The 18961-nt window shown below is 37.9% G+C and overlaps 1 protein-coding gene across 3 annotated transcripts in view; it reads left to right on the top strand.

Annotated features, from left to right (window-relative positions):
* Positions 1 to 18142, top strand: part of MORC3 (MORC family CW-type zinc finger 3) — a 28991-nt gene extending 10849 nt beyond the window's left edge. For 2 of the 3 annotated variants that reach the window (XM_065653938.1, XM_065653919.1), the window contains 13 exons: positions 1920 to 2067; positions 3290 to 3421; positions 3697 to 3816; positions 4237 to 4334; positions 7134 to 7238; positions 7350 to 7472; positions 7590 to 7664; positions 8516 to 8558; positions 9871 to 10058; positions 10639 to 11467; positions 11913 to 12076; positions 15281 to 15356; positions 15986 to 18142. In XM_065653938.1, coding sequence (XP_065510010.1) covers positions 1920 to 2067; positions 3290 to 3421; positions 3697 to 3816; positions 4237 to 4334; positions 7134 to 7238; positions 7350 to 7472; positions 7590 to 7664; positions 8516 to 8558; positions 9871 to 10058; positions 10639 to 11467; positions 11913 to 12076; positions 15281 to 15356; positions 15986 to 16072 — 2188 coding nt within the window. In that variant the 3' untranslated portion in view covers positions 16073 to 18142. Of the gene's footprint in view, positions 1 to 1919; positions 2068 to 3289; positions 3422 to 3696; positions 3817 to 4236; positions 4335 to 7133; positions 7239 to 7349; positions 7473 to 7589; positions 7665 to 8515; positions 8559 to 9870; positions 10059 to 10638; positions 11468 to 11912; positions 12077 to 15280 lie in introns of all 3 variants that reach the window. The other variant, XM_065653929.1, reaches the window with a different exon arrangement.
* The last annotated feature ends 819 nt before the right edge of the window (positions 18143 to 18961 follow it).

Here is an 18961-nt window from a genome sequence, read left to right as displayed (position 1 = left end):
GATTTTTTGGTAGAGTAATTCCAAGAGACTGTGGGCAGCTAGCTCTAACTGGGAAACTAGAGTCAAAAACTTGCATGATCGAAGGACTGTAATTTGCATGAGAAGGTTGCTAATATCTCAAGTAAAAGCAGATAGAAGGAAAATGTAAAGGACTTGATGTTTTCCTTTGATAAGATACTGTTGCTTTTACCAGAAGGAAAATTGAAATAGATAAATTATAAGCCTCTTATTTCAGACCTGTGAAATTATGAATGCAAAAATTGAAACAAAAAATATTGGTGTGTACAGGCAGGTATTACTGACCTTTTAAAGTTTCGAGTCAGCAGTATCCCTCTAGAGGGATCTAGACCTGTCCAAACATTTTAACTTTTAATCATAAAATAAATAGAAATCCAAATAAATAAATACAGCTGTGTATATATCTTATCTAGTTGCATCTGTAGGATTGTTCATGGCAGTATAGATTTCCAGCCTTTTTTAGCTTTGACTTGCTTGTTGCCTTTTTTTTTTTTTAAGCAGCTGTTGCTGTAGCAGTGGCAGATGGGTGTCATCTCTTCCCATCTTCCTTCTCTTTCCTTCACATCTTTGCTGCTGCCTTATTAGCAGGGAACTTGTGTGATGGTCTGTCCAGAAAAGCTGTAGCGTGCCTTTAACTGTGGTGGCATTAATTGGTTGGAAAGATGTTGTTTTGTACTACGTTCTTAAGTGTTTAGCTTGCTGTAGTTTTAAATACTTAAAATAAGAAGGTATCCATAGTAAGCAAGTTTGAACTGTTAAAGTCCTGTCAATTCGGCAAAAGACCAACCTGTTCTTCAGTTTCTTACCATTGTTGTTGCCCATCAGAAAAAGTGAGGAAGGGGGACAGGAAACCATATCTGGATAAGTATAGGTTAAATGTTTCAGGAAAAGGTTCTCAATCAATTATAGCAGGTGAAAAGTTTGGGGTTTTTTATTTCATTAGTTTCTTGTGAGAATTAGAGTCCTGAATCACTTTTAGCTTAGGAGATTTTAATACAAGAAAGCTGGAGGTAAAGAATGTTTTACTAATTCTGGTTGTTTCCTCTTGCTACCTGCTCTGTAAGAAAAACTTCACCTCCTTTGCACTTAGAAACTAATTTGTATTGCCCAGGTAGATTTTCATTTATTTTTAGATATGAACATTTTTAGAAATGTGCATCACTTCATTGTTTCAGCAAAAGAAAATACAGTGAACTCAACTTACTTGGCAGGAAAACTTTCACATTCTGAATTTCAGAGTGCATTCATGGGAAGTTGTGGGAAAGAACACTTTGGGGGGGAGTGTTCATGTTGTTTCTAGTATGTTGTAACTGATTCTACTAAGAAAAGACCTATTTCAGTAGTTGAAGACTATTTCTGGAATATTTGTGCCAGCTATGAGATATCTCAAAAGTTGTGTAAAGGTACTGCCAGTATACTGCAGGGCATACATCTGCAACTCAATATGTTGTATACATCTGGTGAGTGGTGCAATAAGAAATTGTGGTAATTATTGAGTTGGAAAGCTGTGCCGAGTGTCATTTTTGTAGCATTAAAAAATCTTAGGAAGGCAATTTGTAGTGTTCAGAAGTTTTGCATTTAGAAGGGATGCGTGTGTCTTGGTCCATCCAGAATTTAAAGCTGATACTGACTGCTTTTAGTTTTGAAGTGTGACCTGTTTAGAATTAGGTTAGAATTCATTAGTGTCTCACTTGCTATCACTTTTCTTGTATTCCTTAGATATCAGAAAGGAACTTGTGAACTTTGTGAATTTTAGCAAATCAGTGAGGAAAACTACCGTGGCTCAAAGGAATTCCCATTCTCGTGTATGTTTGTGATACCTGCGGGGTCCACCACAATATCTTTTGTTGTCTTTTTTTTTTGCCCATAATTAATATATATTTTAAAATCTTACTTCTTAGAGATAAAAATGAAAAAACAGAGTTTGACTTTGACAAGGATAAATACGATATAAGAATTCCAGAAGACTTAGATGAAACAGGCAAAAGAGGATATAAAAAACAAGAGAGAATGGATCAGATTGTTCCAGAAAGTGACTACTCACTGCGAGTATGTATAACATTTTAAAAAATTAATTTGTTTGTTTATTTTGGAAACTGGAGGGTGTATGTTTTTGTTTTAATATCATTTACTATACTACAAAAGTGTTGGTTGGGTTTGAGAAGAAATGCCAGAATTTGAATGTTAGGGCAATATGTCAACATCAATTTTGAAAGTTGAAGGTGGAATGTATTTGTGAACTTGTGTAAACATTTTCTTTTTATTTAGAAGAAAATTACTGGGGCTTATGTAGTCTTGCAAATAAACTTGACTGTTAAATGTAGCCATTGTTATCCATTTAGGAGCAAGAAGGAAATGCAGTCAGTATCTTCAAAAATTAAATATGGGTGTGTGTGGTTGTCAGTAAACATTCCATTGTAGTCCAGGTATATATGGATCTAGTACTGATACTATGCCCATGTAGATCTTTTAAAACACAGGTATTGGTTGGCAAAGTGTCACTTCTAGGTTTCAAAAAGAGGTAGAGGAATTAAGAAGGAGGAAGCACCTTTTTTTTTAATACCTGCATGATGACAAGGCTTTTCTGTACAGTAATTGATAGGACCATTGTCTCCACTATTGATTCATAAGCTTTGAAGGCTGCTTTTTGTAAGTGCATCTGGAATTACTAGGTGTTCTGGGCACTTCTTGTGGATAATATTCAGAAGTATTATTCAACTAAAACCTTCAATTGTTTAAGACTTTCTGAAGTCCTATATTCACTTCAATTACTAGAAGTTGTAAATATAATGATAAATGAAATGCAAATTAAAATTCACATATCTACATGTTCTTAAGAAGATTGCATACATATTATCAAGCTATGATAATATGCAGTCGTTTAGAACAAAGTTAACACACTTGCTTTTGTTTGTTATTTTAAAGTTCGTGGTAGAATTTTTAAGCTCTCAATAGGCGATAAGAAACGAGAGACTTGTGTGTTTGAGAGCTCTTGTAGTGGTAAAATTGCATCTTCAGACACCTAGACACCTGATTAACTTGTCATATTCATAAACGTTGTTCTTTGCCGTTCATTTAACTTGTGCTATACATATGCTTATTATACACACTTGCATTTCCTACTTTTCCGGATTCAAGTTGAAAAAAAACACATTTCATAAAATCCAATTAGAACTTGAGTTTGTCTTCCTAAACATAATGTATATTGTAGAACACTTGTATCTCAAGGTTTTGGGTTTTTTTTAGTAACAGGAGTTACTTTGTTTTGTAGGCTTATTGCAGTATATTGTATCTGAAGCCAACAATGCAGATCATTCTGCGAGGACAAAAAGTGAAAACACAGCTGGTTTCCAAAAGTCTTGCCTTCATTGAACGTGACATATATAGACCAAAATTTTTGAATGTATCCTCTGCTAATATTTACATCATTGCATACTGAATTTAATGATGCGACCTTTTTATGTAAGTTGTCTGGATTCTGCTGGGTATGTTGCAGTTATACTCATGATTTTGTTTCTTTGTTTGTGTTGGTTCTTCTTTTTGTGAAGACTTACTGAAGGAATTATCTCAATTTGAAAAAAGAAGGTTCCAGGATCCAGTTTAGAATGAACACTCAGAGTAACTATATTTTTGTGTTACATGAGATTAACCAGGTTTTTCCTTAATAGCTGGTAAAAGGCTAAAACAGTAAGAATTACTTTTGGATTTAACTGCAGAAACAAGGATCATTATGGAATAATGATGTACCATAAAAACAGACTCATCAAAGCTTATGAAAGAGTTGGCTGTCAGTTAAAGGTAAGACATTAAAGCTCAAAAGTGTTTTAACACCTTTAGAAATAATTTTCACTCAAATGCTGATTTTTAAAAAGAATACGCATGGAAACTAGGATATTGATATATTCTTTATGAAAGCACCTTTTTTGGTTTGTGCAGCAGTTGAAAATAAAAACTGCATACAGTTTAATATAATGTATGTTTTTGAAACTAAGCTTGATACATAAAGGCCTGAGCATATTCTTCAGGACCAAAAGAGGGGTGGAAGAGAGGATTCCTTATTCAGGTGGCTTGTGTCGAGACTCTCTTTTTGGAGAGGAGCAGTAAGCCATAAAATTGTTTGTTCCTAGTATATATGGTTTATAATTACCTCTGACAAACTCTTGCAGTATTAGCATGGAATAGATGTTGTTTTTCCTGATAGATCTTAATTTCTTACAGGCAAACAACATGGGCGTTGGTGTAGTTGGGGTTATTGAATGCAATTTTCTAAAACCAACTCATAACAAGCAAGATTTTGACTACACAAATGAATACAGGTAAATGTACATTTTTAGGTAGACTTTGTATTGAATAGTGTTGTTCACTGTGAAGTACTTGACAATAAAGACTTCTTTTTTCCCTAAGTTGTAAGAAAAAAAGCATATGTTCCATCATTAAACTGCATGACTGTTCTGAACAGTAGGGGTGGGATGTTTACATCTACACTGGTCATACTGCACTCATTGTGCAGCCTAGAGTATTATACACATCACTTTAAAGTGAGTGACCCTAAAGTGGTTGGTTGCAATTCTGCTCCTCACTGATCGTAAAATGAGCACAGAATACCTTGGTGAAATGTGGATATTTGTATGGCACGTGACTAAAATTGTGATGTGTGAATCCCACACTAACTTTTTTTCAGAACGTTTTTGTTTGGTCTTTTTTTAGAAGAGCTTTGTATGATATTTTTGCCCCCTTCTTCTCAATTTCTCCTAAGAGTTGACTTCAATGCCCTCAAATCCTCTGCTCCAATAGAGCATTTAAAATACATGACATCCTGAAGGCAGCAGTGATTTGGGACATTGTTTTGGTTTTTATTTCTAACTCAGGATTGCCACTTTTTCACGTATCTGCATGCATCCCACCAGTCAGTATCTAGTGTGGTATTTCCTATAGTTAAAACGGTGAACCAGATTGGGAATCTAGTCTGACTTAAAACTTTTGGAGGTGATATTTGGTTTTAAGCCAGGTGAATTTCCTAGTCTGTTTACACTGCTCTGCTGTGAATCAGTTGTGCTGGCGTTGGGGAAGAAGGAACATGAGGAAAGAAAGGCTACAGGGGATGAGTTACTGAACCAATTTTCAGGCTGAGGTGTAAAAACTGTCCGGGGAAAGTTTCCTGAAGTTGTGTTGAGAATTGTTCCACTCTGTATTACTTCCCTTTCCTTATCTTCCCAACAAAAAAAAAAAACAAAAAACATTCTCGCACTCCACATACCCATAACAGTTAGTGTGACTGACCAGGTTTGATCTTATCACTACCCACCTTGTCAGGTTTGCCTGTGTTCTTGTTTATGGCTCCTTTGTGCACTTAGAGGGAAAGTGCCTGCCCCTTTATGTGCCCTAACACTTGCTTTCAATGTGGACTTAGAAATTCAGGGTATTGACTTGCAAACATAGTTGGGGTAAACTTTTGCAGGACAAGTCATTACCTTTTCCAAGGTGCATGTTTTGCCCATTAACCAGCTGTGGTTCAGCTTCCACTGGCAAATTGATCTGTTTACAGCGCGTTTCCTGAATTGCGGATTTATATGCAGCTCTGCAGATAAAGATAACCCAGAAACCACACCAGAATGCTGTAATAAACAGAGCTGTTAATTGCAGCAATTGAGAGGTTATAGCAAGATAAATCTGGTGATTCCTGCTGTTGAAACAGCAGTCTTCTGGAGAAGGAACAGCAACAAGGCTGATAGCTGCTACAGCCACTACAGTTCAGTCTCCCTGTATCTTTTAAACAGCACCTACAGTTCGTGCTGCTCTTTGCAGTGATGTTGCGAGCTTTAAGCAGTTCCCGTGTTCCTACCACCATTGTGCCCGCAGAGCCATTAATGAGAACACATGGTAAAGCAGATCAGGGAAATCAGTCAAACTGAAAAAAAGCTCTTGTGTTGGGTTTTTCAATATAGATGTTCCCGGAACCATTTCCTCTGTGGTGGCACTAACAGTTCTCTTGGCAGAGGGGGAGGAACCAAGAATGCCACAGGATAGTCATTTGTGTTGACCGAGGTTTGCACTATGTTCCCACAGGCTGGCACAGTGAACATTGAATGCTTTTTACTTGTTTCTTTTCTAAAAGTACTTGTAGTGTGGGCATAACGATACTACACTTGAAAGATCTTTTATAAAGGTTTTTCTACAAAGACTGCTACAGGTTTTCAAAAGGTAATGTTCCAGCCCAAAACAAACATAAAACTGATGTTGTAATTTCATTATTAGTGTAAGCTGACCTGTCCTCCTTCTCTCTCCAGAAGAGAGATGATCCCATACGTGCATTGCTGCTCATTTCTGCCTGTGTGGTACTTCTTTTTTTGGCACAGAAATTTGTTCTTTGGGTTCAGAGGTGATCTAGATCAAAACTCTCTAGGTCAGACTAATTCATTGCAGAAAGGGATGGAGTGGTGTAAGTAGAAAAAGCCAGGCAGGGAGGGGCTGACTTTCAGATTCTGGTTACCCAGGCACTTTCCTCGGACATAAATTCAGCATGCTGGCAACAGACAGTCTTACCTTGACCTCACCTGTGGGGCTTGTTGTTCTTCCGCACCACTCCCTCTTGTGTGTGCCAGCTCTTAACCTAGGGCAAGACTGACCTGCTTATTTTAGCAGTGTGTAGATTTATACCACGTTAAAGTGGTCATATGTTTGCAATCTCCATGTAGTATTGTTGTACGTCAACGTAGAGAAGTCATGAACTGCAGTTAATGGCAGTACAGAAACATAAGCCAAATACACAGCTGGGTACTGGGTTGACAGAGGTGGGTCTGTATTTGTTTCTTCTATGGCTGAGGCTGAACTGGTTAGGTAGCCTCAGAGTTTGCACTGTACACTCAGCGCTTCTGAATTGAGCGCTCTTGGTTTCAGTCTTTGTGTACCAACTCGTATTTTCAGTAACTTCTTTGCTGACAAACATGCCTTCACACAATTCCTCATTTCTAGGGTTTTCTAAAAGCAAAAAGCTTACTGTTGTGCAAATAGAAATATTAGAGTGGTTCATAAGTTTATTCTTTCACTGTAGTTTATAAAGGCTATTTCTGTGCTAGGATTTGATTATTTAAGGTGGTCTTTTAAAAACTTTTCAGACTTACAATAGCAGCATTAGGAGAAAAGCTTAATGACTACTGGAATGAAATGAAAAGGAAGAAAAACGAAGAATATCCATTAGCTTTGCCAGTTGAGGAGATACAGTGAGTATCACTTCTAAATAAAAGGATTTTATATACTGTTATTACTGTTTTACACTCAGTCATGAAAATGAACTTTTCATGTGAAAGTTCTTATATTTTTTTCCACTACAGAAAACAGCCTGATCAGACATGGGTACAATGTGACGGATGTCTGAAATGGCGGAAGCTGCCAGATGGAATAGACCAGTTGCCAGAAAAGTGGTACTGCTCACTGAACCCTGACCCACAATTCCGGTAAAATTAGATTTCAATGAATATCTAAATACTGCTTTTAGTTCTAATTTTATCACTTGGTATAAGCATGGATGTTAAGCTCTTTTTGTCACTTCTTTTTTCCTCTCCTTAACTCAGGGACTGTAATGTGCCAGAAGAACCAGAAGATGATGACTTGATACATCCCACATATGAAAAAACTTACAAGAAAAAGTGAGTACTAGAGACTTTTTTTACAAGTGTCTCAACACTAGAAATGGAATGTGAAAACTAAATGCCCTTTTCTCTTACCTATGATATAATTGCAGCTCTCTGGGAATATATCCAAACAGAAGATGAGGCCCTGAAATCAAGACTTCATTATAGCAGTGAATAGACGAATAGCGCTGTTCATTTCTGTTGTTAGCATATTGGCATCACATTCAAATTTCTCTCTTTGACTTTAAACCTACTTGCCCTCCTAAATCAAAATTACGAAAGTTATAATGAAAGAGGTGTCTCATTTAATAACTACTGGGAAGAGCAATGCAGCAGTTGCCATTCAAGTACAGCTCTCAGAGGGGTGTTGTTTCACAGTAGTAAGTGGCATGAGGATGGTTGGGAATGTTGGAGAAGCAAGCTACTAGGACTGTTAGGAGACCTTGTCTAGGTAACTATTATTTTTAAGGTCCCTGTTGAAGCATCTGAATATCGCAATACATTCATTTAAGAATAAGAGGATTCTTAGCTGAGGTGTATGGAAAAAACAGATGAGTAATTTTAACTGATGTTGGCTAGCATTCTAAAAGTGGGAGTTTGGGTGAGATTTTTTTCAATTTTTTTAAAAGAAATCTTAATCTGAGAGAGAACTTGTTTGAAGTTAAGCTGACTTAAAGCTCTACTAGCTTCTGAGTTCATGCAGAAAGAAAATTTTCATTCAGTAAACCAGAATTGATTAGAACTTCATTGTATTTAGCTGAGATAATGAGTATTGTTTACTTTTAGGTTTTGTGATTGGTTTGGTTTTATAATGAATTAACACTTGCAATCTAAGCTGTCATGTTTTTTTCCTTCCTGCTGTGCAGAGACAGGGAAAAACTGAAGAAACGACTAGAGTACAACAACCAGGTAACTCTTGAAGTTGATGGGAAACTGACTTCAGTAGCTTCTTGCTGGCAGCATAAATACGCACTTTGATCAAATAGGCCAGGCTTTGAGTTAGAGTTTGCTTTAGCTGGAGGCCAACCAGTTGGTTCAACATCCTGTTTTGTTTTGATTGCGCTACAAGTTATGCTCACTATTAGTAAACCAAAAAATCCCCCATCTTTGCTGTGCAACGATGGAAAATACACCATTGCTTTCCATGTGGTACTTAAGAAAGAGTTTGAGAGGGACAAAGCCCTCATAAAACAGTACTAGAAAATATGTCAGTCACTCATACCTGTTTTTATGGCATGACATCTAATTGTTGAAAGTGGATTTGTTGTAGAGAGATGTGATGAGGTTATGAAAGTAAAGATGCCTTTAAAACTGAGGCAGGGGGTGGGGATGGACAGACTTGTAGCTGTACTGTTGCAAGGAGACACTCAAATTCAGATTAAACGCAGATGCAAATCAATACAATTGGGTGATGAGAATGTATAAATTGTAACTCAGAATCAAATTTTCTACATGTGATTTAGCTTAAGTTGCTTTCAAAGTAAAGTGCTAATCTAAGATCACTGCATTTCTGGAGGAGCGATTTTGCATTTGCCACTTTAACCTATATACTTCATTGTATTAAGTCTTCTGCCATTACTTTTACTCAAGTACAAAAGTAATTTCTAAAAGTAAAGTGTTGTTCATGTGAGACAAACTGATTTAGTTATGAGCAGCTTTAATAGAGGTGGCTGTCCCATACTTTGTGTATGATGGTCAAACTTCGCACGGAGATAAAGCTTGGGGAAAGCTCTTGTCTGAGATTCAACATGGTACTTTAAAATAGCTGTTTCTAGAGAAAAAACTTGTAAGTTCAGAAAGCTGCTTTCTGACAGCAGCAAGTCTGTGCATGGAGAGGAGCATGCAGGTGGTGTACAAAATTCAAAGTCCTCTGGGAAATCTGCTGGAAGTCTGTAATTGTGATACAGAACTTGTTGCTTTCTAATAACGTTATATGTCTTAAACCAGCACAAAGGAAATACTTCACACACATCAGTAGAGTTTGGGGGTGGAGGCTGTGTAATCAGTAAGTTAGGAAAACTGGGGTTTGCAACGTGGAGTCTAGTTGACCTTTCTTATTGCAAAATACTGAGCCTGGGTTCAAGGAAATACTTATAGTATGCGTAAGAAATGTCAGTCAGAATTTTAGGTGTTGGCAGATAGTTAGGAGAACTGCTTAAACCTATTCTGAATAATCTACTAATGTCTGTTTCTCTTCATTCTTAACCAAATTATCTTATAGATCAATAATGAAATGTTTTTAAAAACACCTGTCTCTACAAGTAAAGACTTCAAAACATTCTCAGTTGTGAGTGGAAAGGAAGCTGTTCCAAGATCACTTTTACCAGAAATATCAAATGCTTCTGTCAAAAGACCTCTGCTGCTTTTAAATAGATCAGTATCTTCACCTCATTCTGATTCTGATAACAGGTTAGTGAACCTATAGAAAGTAGATTCCTATTTATTTCTAAAATAAATAACTTGTTAATGAAAATGATGGTGTTGAGTGCAGTCTCATCTTCAGGTGATAGCTGCCAAAATTCATGTGTCACTTTTGGGAGTATAGGAAGCAGCAAGTGGATTAAAGGTACCACTGTGAAGTACAAAAGTGAATGCAGTACAAAATACTGTGCACTGGCAAGGAAAATTGCTTAGTTGTTTGTCTGTTTAGGAAAAGACTGTGTTGTGTTAACCACGCTCAGCTGTATGTTTTCCTTAACCTCTCTTGGTTAAGGAATGGGTTCAGGAGGATGTTCCTGCAAATACTGAGTCAGTTTCAAAATAATGTATGAAAGTAATAATTTAGTGTGCGGGTGGCAGCCACTTGTTTTTACAGGAAAGGTATTTAGTCTGGCAACACATCTTAAAATGCTATGAAAGGAGACATCCCTTTCTAGTTATTGTGTGGTAGTTTTTAATAGTGCTTATAGAAACACTAAACACTGTTTGAAACAAATGACTTTGCAGTATTTGAGCAGTACAATAATCAGTTTAATATTTTGGTTCTCAGTGTTAAACGGAAGGCACCTAGTTCTGTGACACCTGTGTCTTTAAAGACACCTCGATTAAATGACAAAACATTCAACAACCATGGTGGTGATGATGATGAAGATGTCATTATTTTAGAGGAGAGCAGTACTCCAAAGCCTTCAGCAGATTCTGATGTTCCTGTAGTAAAAACTGAAAGTGTTAATTTGCATCAAGAGGAGAAGCAGCAAGAAAACTGCAATGTCGGAGACGGTTGCAGTGCAGCTACTTCAGAATCAAAAAGTGAACAGTTGACCTCAGCGACACAGACAGAGCTCCCGACCTTAGTCGTTAAAAAGGAGGAGGTGGAAGATGATACTGAGATTCAAGTTCCCAGGACAGAGATGGAAACTAAACAGCACAATGTTAATGATGCTTCTGAGACATCTGTAAATCTTGAAAATGAACTGAAAAATCAGCTGCAATTATTAAACAAAGAAAAAGAAATGTACCAAACCAAATGTGAAGCATTAACCAAACAAGTAGAAACACTGGAACAGAGGATTTTAGAAATGACTAATAAGTATGTAAAAAAAGAAATGTGCCATCAGTCAACTGAGACAATTCCATTTGAAGAGGAAAACATCCATGGAAGAAGTTTAGCAGAAGTGACCATTCTCCATGAACAGGCCTTAGAAGAAATAGCAAAACTAAAGGAACAATGCAGTACCCTGCAGAACTTAAAAACTGAATGCAGCAAGTGTGCTGATGGTGAAAATAAGAGTGAGGTAGATGAGATTGCTGTACAACTGGATGATGTTTTCAGGCAACTGGACAAGTGCAGCATTGAGAGAGACAGATATAAAAGTGAGGTATGTCTGTTAAAACAGTAATATTCTTCAAATTAACAATTAAATTATTTTTATTTTTTAATGGGTATTTCATAGCAGTTCTAGTACACAATGTGTTGTATAGGTTGGTCCACTAACTAATCAAGCCACTTAAATGGGGGAAGAAATACTAAATTAGTGGGTTTTGCTTCTGTAGATAGAAATAAGCGAACTTAGGAGAGACTGGAAGGCTTCAAGTGGCTCTGACTGCCAGGCAAGAGTGAGCAGGCTTGGAGCACACATACAGTGGTTCAGCTGACAGCTGGCTATTTTAAAGCAGTTTGTCTAGGTGGTTATATCTTAAAATCTCAGTGAAAAGTTAATTAAAAGCAGTCAACTTATACAAATTTTAATCATTTAATTTTAAGTTGTCTTTATTCATAATAATTTTATTTGATATTTTTAATTATTTTTATTTATTTGCCAGGTTGAACTACTAGAAGTGGAAAAAAATCAAATTGCCTGTCAATGTGAAGAACTCAAAGCAGAAATCGCACAGTTAAAAGCTTCAATTCCACAAGCAGTAGCACGTGCAAATGATTCTACCACCAGTAATGTAGAAGACTCTGTAAATTATTCTGATGGAGAAAGGTATCAATTTTGTTCTTTCTAGACTATATTTCAAGCAAGATTTTGACTGGCTGATTGTAACCAAAACATCTTCGTGAAGGTTGTGTCTGATAATCATATAATAAAACATGATGCTTGGAATTCCTTTCTACTGCCTCTTTTGACTCCTAACTAAACTTTTTTAATTGAGTGATTTATTTAATTTTTTTATGATTTAGGTATTTGTGTGAGCAGGGCTGGCCATTGCACGATAGAATGCCATACTGACACTTCTTAAAAATATCAAAAATGTTATGTAATTTCTAGACACAACTTGCAGAACAAGGAGAGATAAAGGAGGCAAGAAAGAAGGTGCTCATTAGCTTATGCTGTGTAGCTGAGCTTCATTTTTATATTCTGTTTTTCTTTCTTGGATCAATAGTACTCTACTGAAAAGAGTTTGGTTTTGAAACTTGCCTTTCCAGTAATAACTTCTTGCTGCAGACCAATCCTATGGATCTAGGTTGCGTCCAGAGCATATTTTTGAACTAAATGATTATTTTTAACTTACAGAGAGCTTACACCTCTCAATTAATATAATAGAAATAGCAAACACACAAAAGAAGTACACGTACCAGATGGTAGCAGGGATGAGCCGTCCAGCAGGAATACAGGCACACTACCTAGGCACATAGAATGGAATTGAAAGCCAGAGCTCAGCTGGAGTCAAAGCTGGCAAGAGCTGTGAAGGGGAACCAGAAGGGCTTGTGTAAGCACAGTAGCAGCAACAGGGTAACTAAGGAAAATGTGGGCCTGCTGCTCAGTGGGTCAGGTGCTCAGTAGCAAAGGACATGAGGTATGTGAGGCACAGATTACTGAGGTACCCAGTATTTTCTTTACCTTGTTTTTTTACTGGTGAGGTCTGCCCTCTGGTCACCCACGTCCCTGAGCCAAGTGGTAATTTTAGGGAGTGAAGCATTATCTGTGATTAAAAAGTGACTGAATTAAGGGACCATTTAATAAATTTGACATACGCAAGTCCATGGGACCAGATGAAATGCATCAGAGGGAGCTGGCTAATTGATGGAGAGTTGGCCTTGCAATGATATCTCCAAAAGGTTGTTGCAGTCAATATTCCTGATGCCTGGAAAAAGGTAGTTGCCATGCCCATATTTAGGACGGGCAGAACTACAGGCTGGTCAGCATAGCCTCAGTCCCTGGGAAGACCATGGAGCAAATCTACCTGGAAGCTACCTGCAGCCCCATGATGGTCAAGGCGATTAGGAACAACCAGCATGGATTTACTGAGGGCAAGTGGTGATTTTGCAGCCTCATTGCCTTTTACAAGGAGATGACCAGCTCTGTGGACCTTCATTTTAGCAAAGCTTTCAATGTGGGCTGCCATAATACCACGATAGCAAAGCTTGTGAGGTGTGGTTTGGATAGGTAGACTAGGAGGTGGGTCATAAAATTGGCCAAACTGCTGAGCTCACGGATCAACGTCGAGGCCAGTAATGGCAAATGTCTTCGTTAATGGCCTAGATGATGGAGCAAAGTTAACTCAGTAAATTAATTATGACATCAAATTGGAGGGAACCATTAATGCTCTGGAGGGTAGGGGTACTCTTAAGGGACCTCGACAAACTAGAAAAATGTGCTGAAAGAAACCTACTGGAAATGCAACAAAGGCAACTGCAAAGTTCTGCACCTTCCTCATGAAGTTGAGCAAGCTGGAGACTACTCATAAGCGAGCAGCTTGGAAGATGGCCTGTGAGGCTGGTGGACTTAAAAGTGGAATGTGAGTCAGCAGCGCACTCTTGTGGTGGGACAGCCCCATGGCTACCGGGCTGTATTGGCAAGAGTTCAGCCAGCGGTTTGAGGGAAGTGGTTCTTCCCTAATGTTGGTCTTTGTGAGACCAAACATGGACTGTCGTCTCCAGTTTTGGGTTCCCTGGTGTATAAATGACACTGGCATATTGGAGCAAGTCTACTGAAGGGCCACCAAGATGGGCAGGGGCCTGGAGCATCTGGTATAGAAGGGGAAGCTGAGGGAAATAGCCTTACAAAGAGTGGGTCATCTTCAAATCCTATTGCTCTCTTCTGCTGCCTAATGAGAGGGTATAGAAAAGACAAAGCCAGCCTCTTCCCATGAGCACAGTGACAGGCTGAGAGGCAACAGACAGAAGCTGCAACAAGGGAAATTCTGTTTCAATATTAGAGAAAGTGTTCACAGCGAGGGTAGTCAAACCCTGAAAAAGGAATCCAGGGAGATTGTGGAATCTCAGGTTTTGGAGATTTTCAAGATACAAGAAGGTCCTAAGCAACCTGGTCTGAGTTAGGCCTGCTTTGAATGTGTTTTAGAGGAGGGAAGAGTGGACTGGATGATTTCCAGAGACCCCTTTCAATCTAATTTTTTCTGTGGCTAAATCTCCCCTTTATCTGCCAGCATTTCATTTCCTCTTAGAGCATCTGACTTGTGCTTCCTAAAATAATTAGCAAATATATGCAGGCCTTATAAGTAACTTACATCCCAATAGGACTTGTGGTGGGATGGCACTGTGAAGACTGGCAACTGGAGGTGATGAAGGAACTGATGGTAGAAAGAAATGCTCAAGAGAAGGGATGGGTGATTTGGAAGCAATTCGGACAGGAGGAGCACAGAGCAAGGGGATCCAGGAAAGAAAGCAAAAAGAGGAGGCATAGCGTTTTCCCTGTACTATAACTCTTACCTTACTACTTAACTTTTACCTCTTTATATTTTAAAGCCTTTGAACAAAGTACTCTTTCTCGCCTCCTTCTCTCTTCTTTTTCTTTGTTCCCATAGGTGATAGTAGTTTGTGCTTCTAAATGTTTAAAAATACTGAGGTTTAACATTGTTTTGAGAAATAAGAAGGTGTTGTGGGATAAAGGATTGTGCTGGTACTTATTTGCTACCTTAAATAAAAGCACTCAGAAATATTTCTGTTCTGTTTTGGGAAAGGCAGAATTCAGTTTAGCCCTTAGTGTATTTATTTGAAATTAAGGGAATATATGCCTTCAAAATGAAAACTCAAGAGGCTTAGCTTTGAAAAAACTGGTAGATTTTGAAATTATCTTGATGCAGCTTTAACTGCATCAGTTTTTTGTTGGTTTATGGAAGTACTGTACAGAGCCTTTCCAGTAGAGAGTATTAGTACAGCTTTGTTAAATAAACTACGGTGTATTTTAAAACTTTATCTACATCTAATAATATCTATTTCTTCACAGCCTGAAACTACGCTCTCTTCGAGTGAATGTTGGACAACTTCTGACTACAATCATGCCTGATCTAGACTTGCAGCAAGTAAATTATGATATTGATGTAGTAGATGAAATTTTAGGACAAGTTGTAGAACAAATGCATGAAATTAGTAGTACTTAAGATTTTAGCAGGCTCTTACTTGATCTTCTGTTATAATCTTTGTGTAGGTTCAAAATTGTATATACTGCGTCTTCACTTTATATATTTGACATACTCTACGCGTTTAGGTGTTCCCGCAGATGCAGTGGGTCTTATCTTCACGTGCTCTTAAGGGAACACTGTCAATATTGACCAAGTGTGATGTACTTAATTAAGGATTTTGCTTTAAAATGTATTTGTAATTAAATTTGCAAATATTTTTATTAGGAATCTTAATACTTTTCTACAAAAGCTTTTTTGTTGACGTTTGATCTTATACAAGCATTAATACTTGCAATTATTTCCTCTTTGGAAATCTAAGTAGTGGAATATGTTAAAAATGCAAAAAAAAGAACCTTCCTTGATTTCCTTCTCCGAACAAACCTTAGTAGTGTGTTGTGTACTACAGTATTGTTTCATTGCTATCAGCAATGTTGTATGTTGCATTAATGGGATAGAAATGTAACTAGTAAATGAAAATTTTGGCCATATGAGGAATATTTGTGTTTTACTATGTTGTGGTTTAATCCCAGCCAGCAACCAAGCACCACACAGCCGCTCGCTCACCTACCCCGCCCCCCAGGGATGGAGGAGAGAATAAAAAAAACCTTGTGGGTTGAGATAAAGACAGTTTAATAAGATAGTAAAGGAAGACAGAAGAAGAACAATAATAACAAAAGAATGTACAAAACAAATGATGCGCAGTGCAATTGCTCACACCCAGTGATCAGTGCCCAGCCTATCCCCAAGCAGCAATTGTCATATGGTATGGAACATCCCTTTGAGCAGTTTGGGTCAGCTATCCCGGCTGTGCCCCTCCCAGCTTCTTGCGCACTCCTCACATTCTCATTGGCAGGCAGTATGAGAAGCTGAAAAGTCCTTGACTGCTTAGCACCAACTGAAACATCAGTGTATTACCAACATTATTCTTACTCTAAACCCAAAGCACAGCACCATACCAGCTACTAGGAAGAAAATTAGCTCTATCTCAGCCGAAACCAGGACATACTACCAAAAGAAGAAAAATTCTTTTAGGGTTTTATCCTGAAAACTGATGATCTTTGGCTCCTATTTGAGTTTTTTGATGTCACTAAAGAAGATTATCTGTACATAGTTTTGCAACATAAACAACTGCATGGGCTATGGCTAGGGTATGTCATCCTTTTCAGTGATGGAAACCACATGCCTATTTGCATCATGCCCTTGCTACTCGATTGTTGTTTCCTGCTTCCAAGAACTTGTCTGTATTTGAGTGCAATCAGAGGGATCTTCAGCTCTACCCTATAGCTCCCCTTTGAATGCAGCAGTGCTGGTTCACAAGTCACAGCAGTGCTGGTTCACAAGTATGTACCAGTACACAGCTTCAATGGTCAGATTTCACACACAGCTCTTGCCTACATTTTTCCAAGTCAAAGGCAAGTGGTGGAACAGGGAGCATCCTGGTGGACCATTGGAGAGAACAAGCTGGGGTGGGATATCCAAAGCTAGGTGGGATTCCTGGGCGACCTCTGCTTGGCATCAAACACCACCTCTTGAAACCCGAAGGGCCTTTTTTCAGGGAAGCCCAGTGCTGAAGAGGATTGACACAGAGCTTCTATGATGTATGCAAATGCTTATATACATTATCTCAACCCCAAATTGTTGCAGTATTAAACATACAGTCTGCCTTGGAGTCTTTCAGGCTGAGATGTGAGGGCTGAGATTCGTCTCCAAAACTTACCTTCCTATTGGAATATACCATGCTGAGTATGAATAAGTCAGACTACTAAATTCTTGATTTAACCAGTTGAAGTACTTTGAAAAGGAGGCATGTTTCTGTATCAGTGGTGTTAACTACTACAGAGTGAGCTAAAGGTGAAAATGTTCAATGCTATCTTAAAGCTTAGACATCTTTTATTATAGGCAAGATAGGGGAGTCCCTCTTCCCCCACCCACCCACTTTTTTTTTTTTTTTTTTTTTTTTTTTTTTTTTGTAGATGTTTTATAGTGACTTTTAAGCCACTAGTTCTGTGCTCTAATGCTCATGGAAAAACTTCCTGGAAGAAATAGTACAGAGAGAAATCGCTGTTAGAATGGTGACAGTATTCTCAGACAGGTTTTCTTTTGAAGTCATCAGGAATGAGAAGAGAGGTGGCAAAGATATCAAGTCCACATTTTACTTTATGCTGGTATTTGTCACTCAAACAGTGATCAAGCAAAATGGTTCTTGCTTTTAAAAAAATTTTTAAAATCATGAAATTGTGTTCAATGTGTTCATTCCCATGAAGTGTCTTTTTCTATAAAGCAAACATTTTTTGGCTTTTGCACCACTCTTGTCCTGATTTAATTAGATTATGTTTTCATTGTAGTTCAGTCACTTTCTTTCGATGGACAGTATTTCAATTTTAACATGCTATCTATTCTAATATGCCAATAAGGATAATGCAGTACTGTTGTACCTTATAATGGATAAATTGAATGTTTGATTTTTGAAGAGTTGGCTGTAATATAACTGTATAACTTTTTAAAAGTTTATATTTTCCATTTATTGGTGTGTAGTTTTCCATTTCTTAATCATTATTTATTATGTTTCATCAGATTCTGTAGCTGAATTTCTTATAGACAACTGTCAAAATATAGCATATGTCTATATTAAAAATGGCAAATTTACACTGTACATTTGCACTTTGGAGAACAGTGGACTAATAGAAATGGGTTTTATTCACTTGTTAAAATGTATTTTTTGTAAACAATAAAAATTAAAAAAATATATAAATCTGAATTTGCTGGATCAAAACTTGTATGTGATCAAATGCAATGTTTTTGTTTATAAATAAACACTATGCAGAATGGCTAATGGGTTTGGCTTATTTTAAGTATTCAGTCTTATGAGAAAGCTGGCTCAGTCTGGCTTTGAGCAGAAGACTTGGGGACACCAAGCATGCCGTCAGACCACATAGCCATCCCAAGCAAGCCCCAAACCAGCTGGCTGGCTCTGCTGCTTCAGACAGTCGTTTTTTTACGGGGAATTCTGTTACGCAAAGACAGGATTGCTACTGTAATAGGACAAAACTCTTTTTCAAGGCCTTGTTAGAGAGCTGTTGTCTGTGGTACTAGGGCAGAAGTGGCAGGAACGCAAAGGTAAGAGGTAGGATGTTGGGACCACCTACCTCTTCGGGTGGCTGTAAGCTCTCTAATCAGATCCGATCAGCTCTCCTTCTGAAATTTTCCCTTTAGGCTGGTTGATCAGTTCCCCACCATGACAGACTCAAGTTCTTGCAGATATTTTTGTGGCTTTTTTTTGTGCCTGAGCCAGACTGGTCTTCCCTGGCCAGTACTTGATCATCTAATAAAGACAACTAATAAAGAGACAGCAGTGGGCAAGGTATTGTTGTGGACAGGGTTGCACCAGGTTTGGAAATGTTCTGGATATAGAAAAAGCAGCGCTGTTATAATCCAGGGTATGTGTCAACTGATTTTTAAGGAAATTCCTGGTTTGAATATATGGGTGTACTTCCATACACTTTTAC

This window comes from Caloenas nicobarica, chromosome 1, assembly GCF_036013445.1.
Source record: "Caloenas nicobarica isolate bCalNic1 chromosome 1, bCalNic1.hap1, whole genome shotgun sequence".
In the NCBI taxonomy this organism is placed as follows: Eukaryota; Metazoa; Chordata; class Aves; order Columbiformes; family Columbidae; genus Caloenas; species Caloenas nicobarica.
Note: the sequence above shows the minus strand (reverse complement) of the source record. Positions and strands in the feature narration are given on the sequence as shown.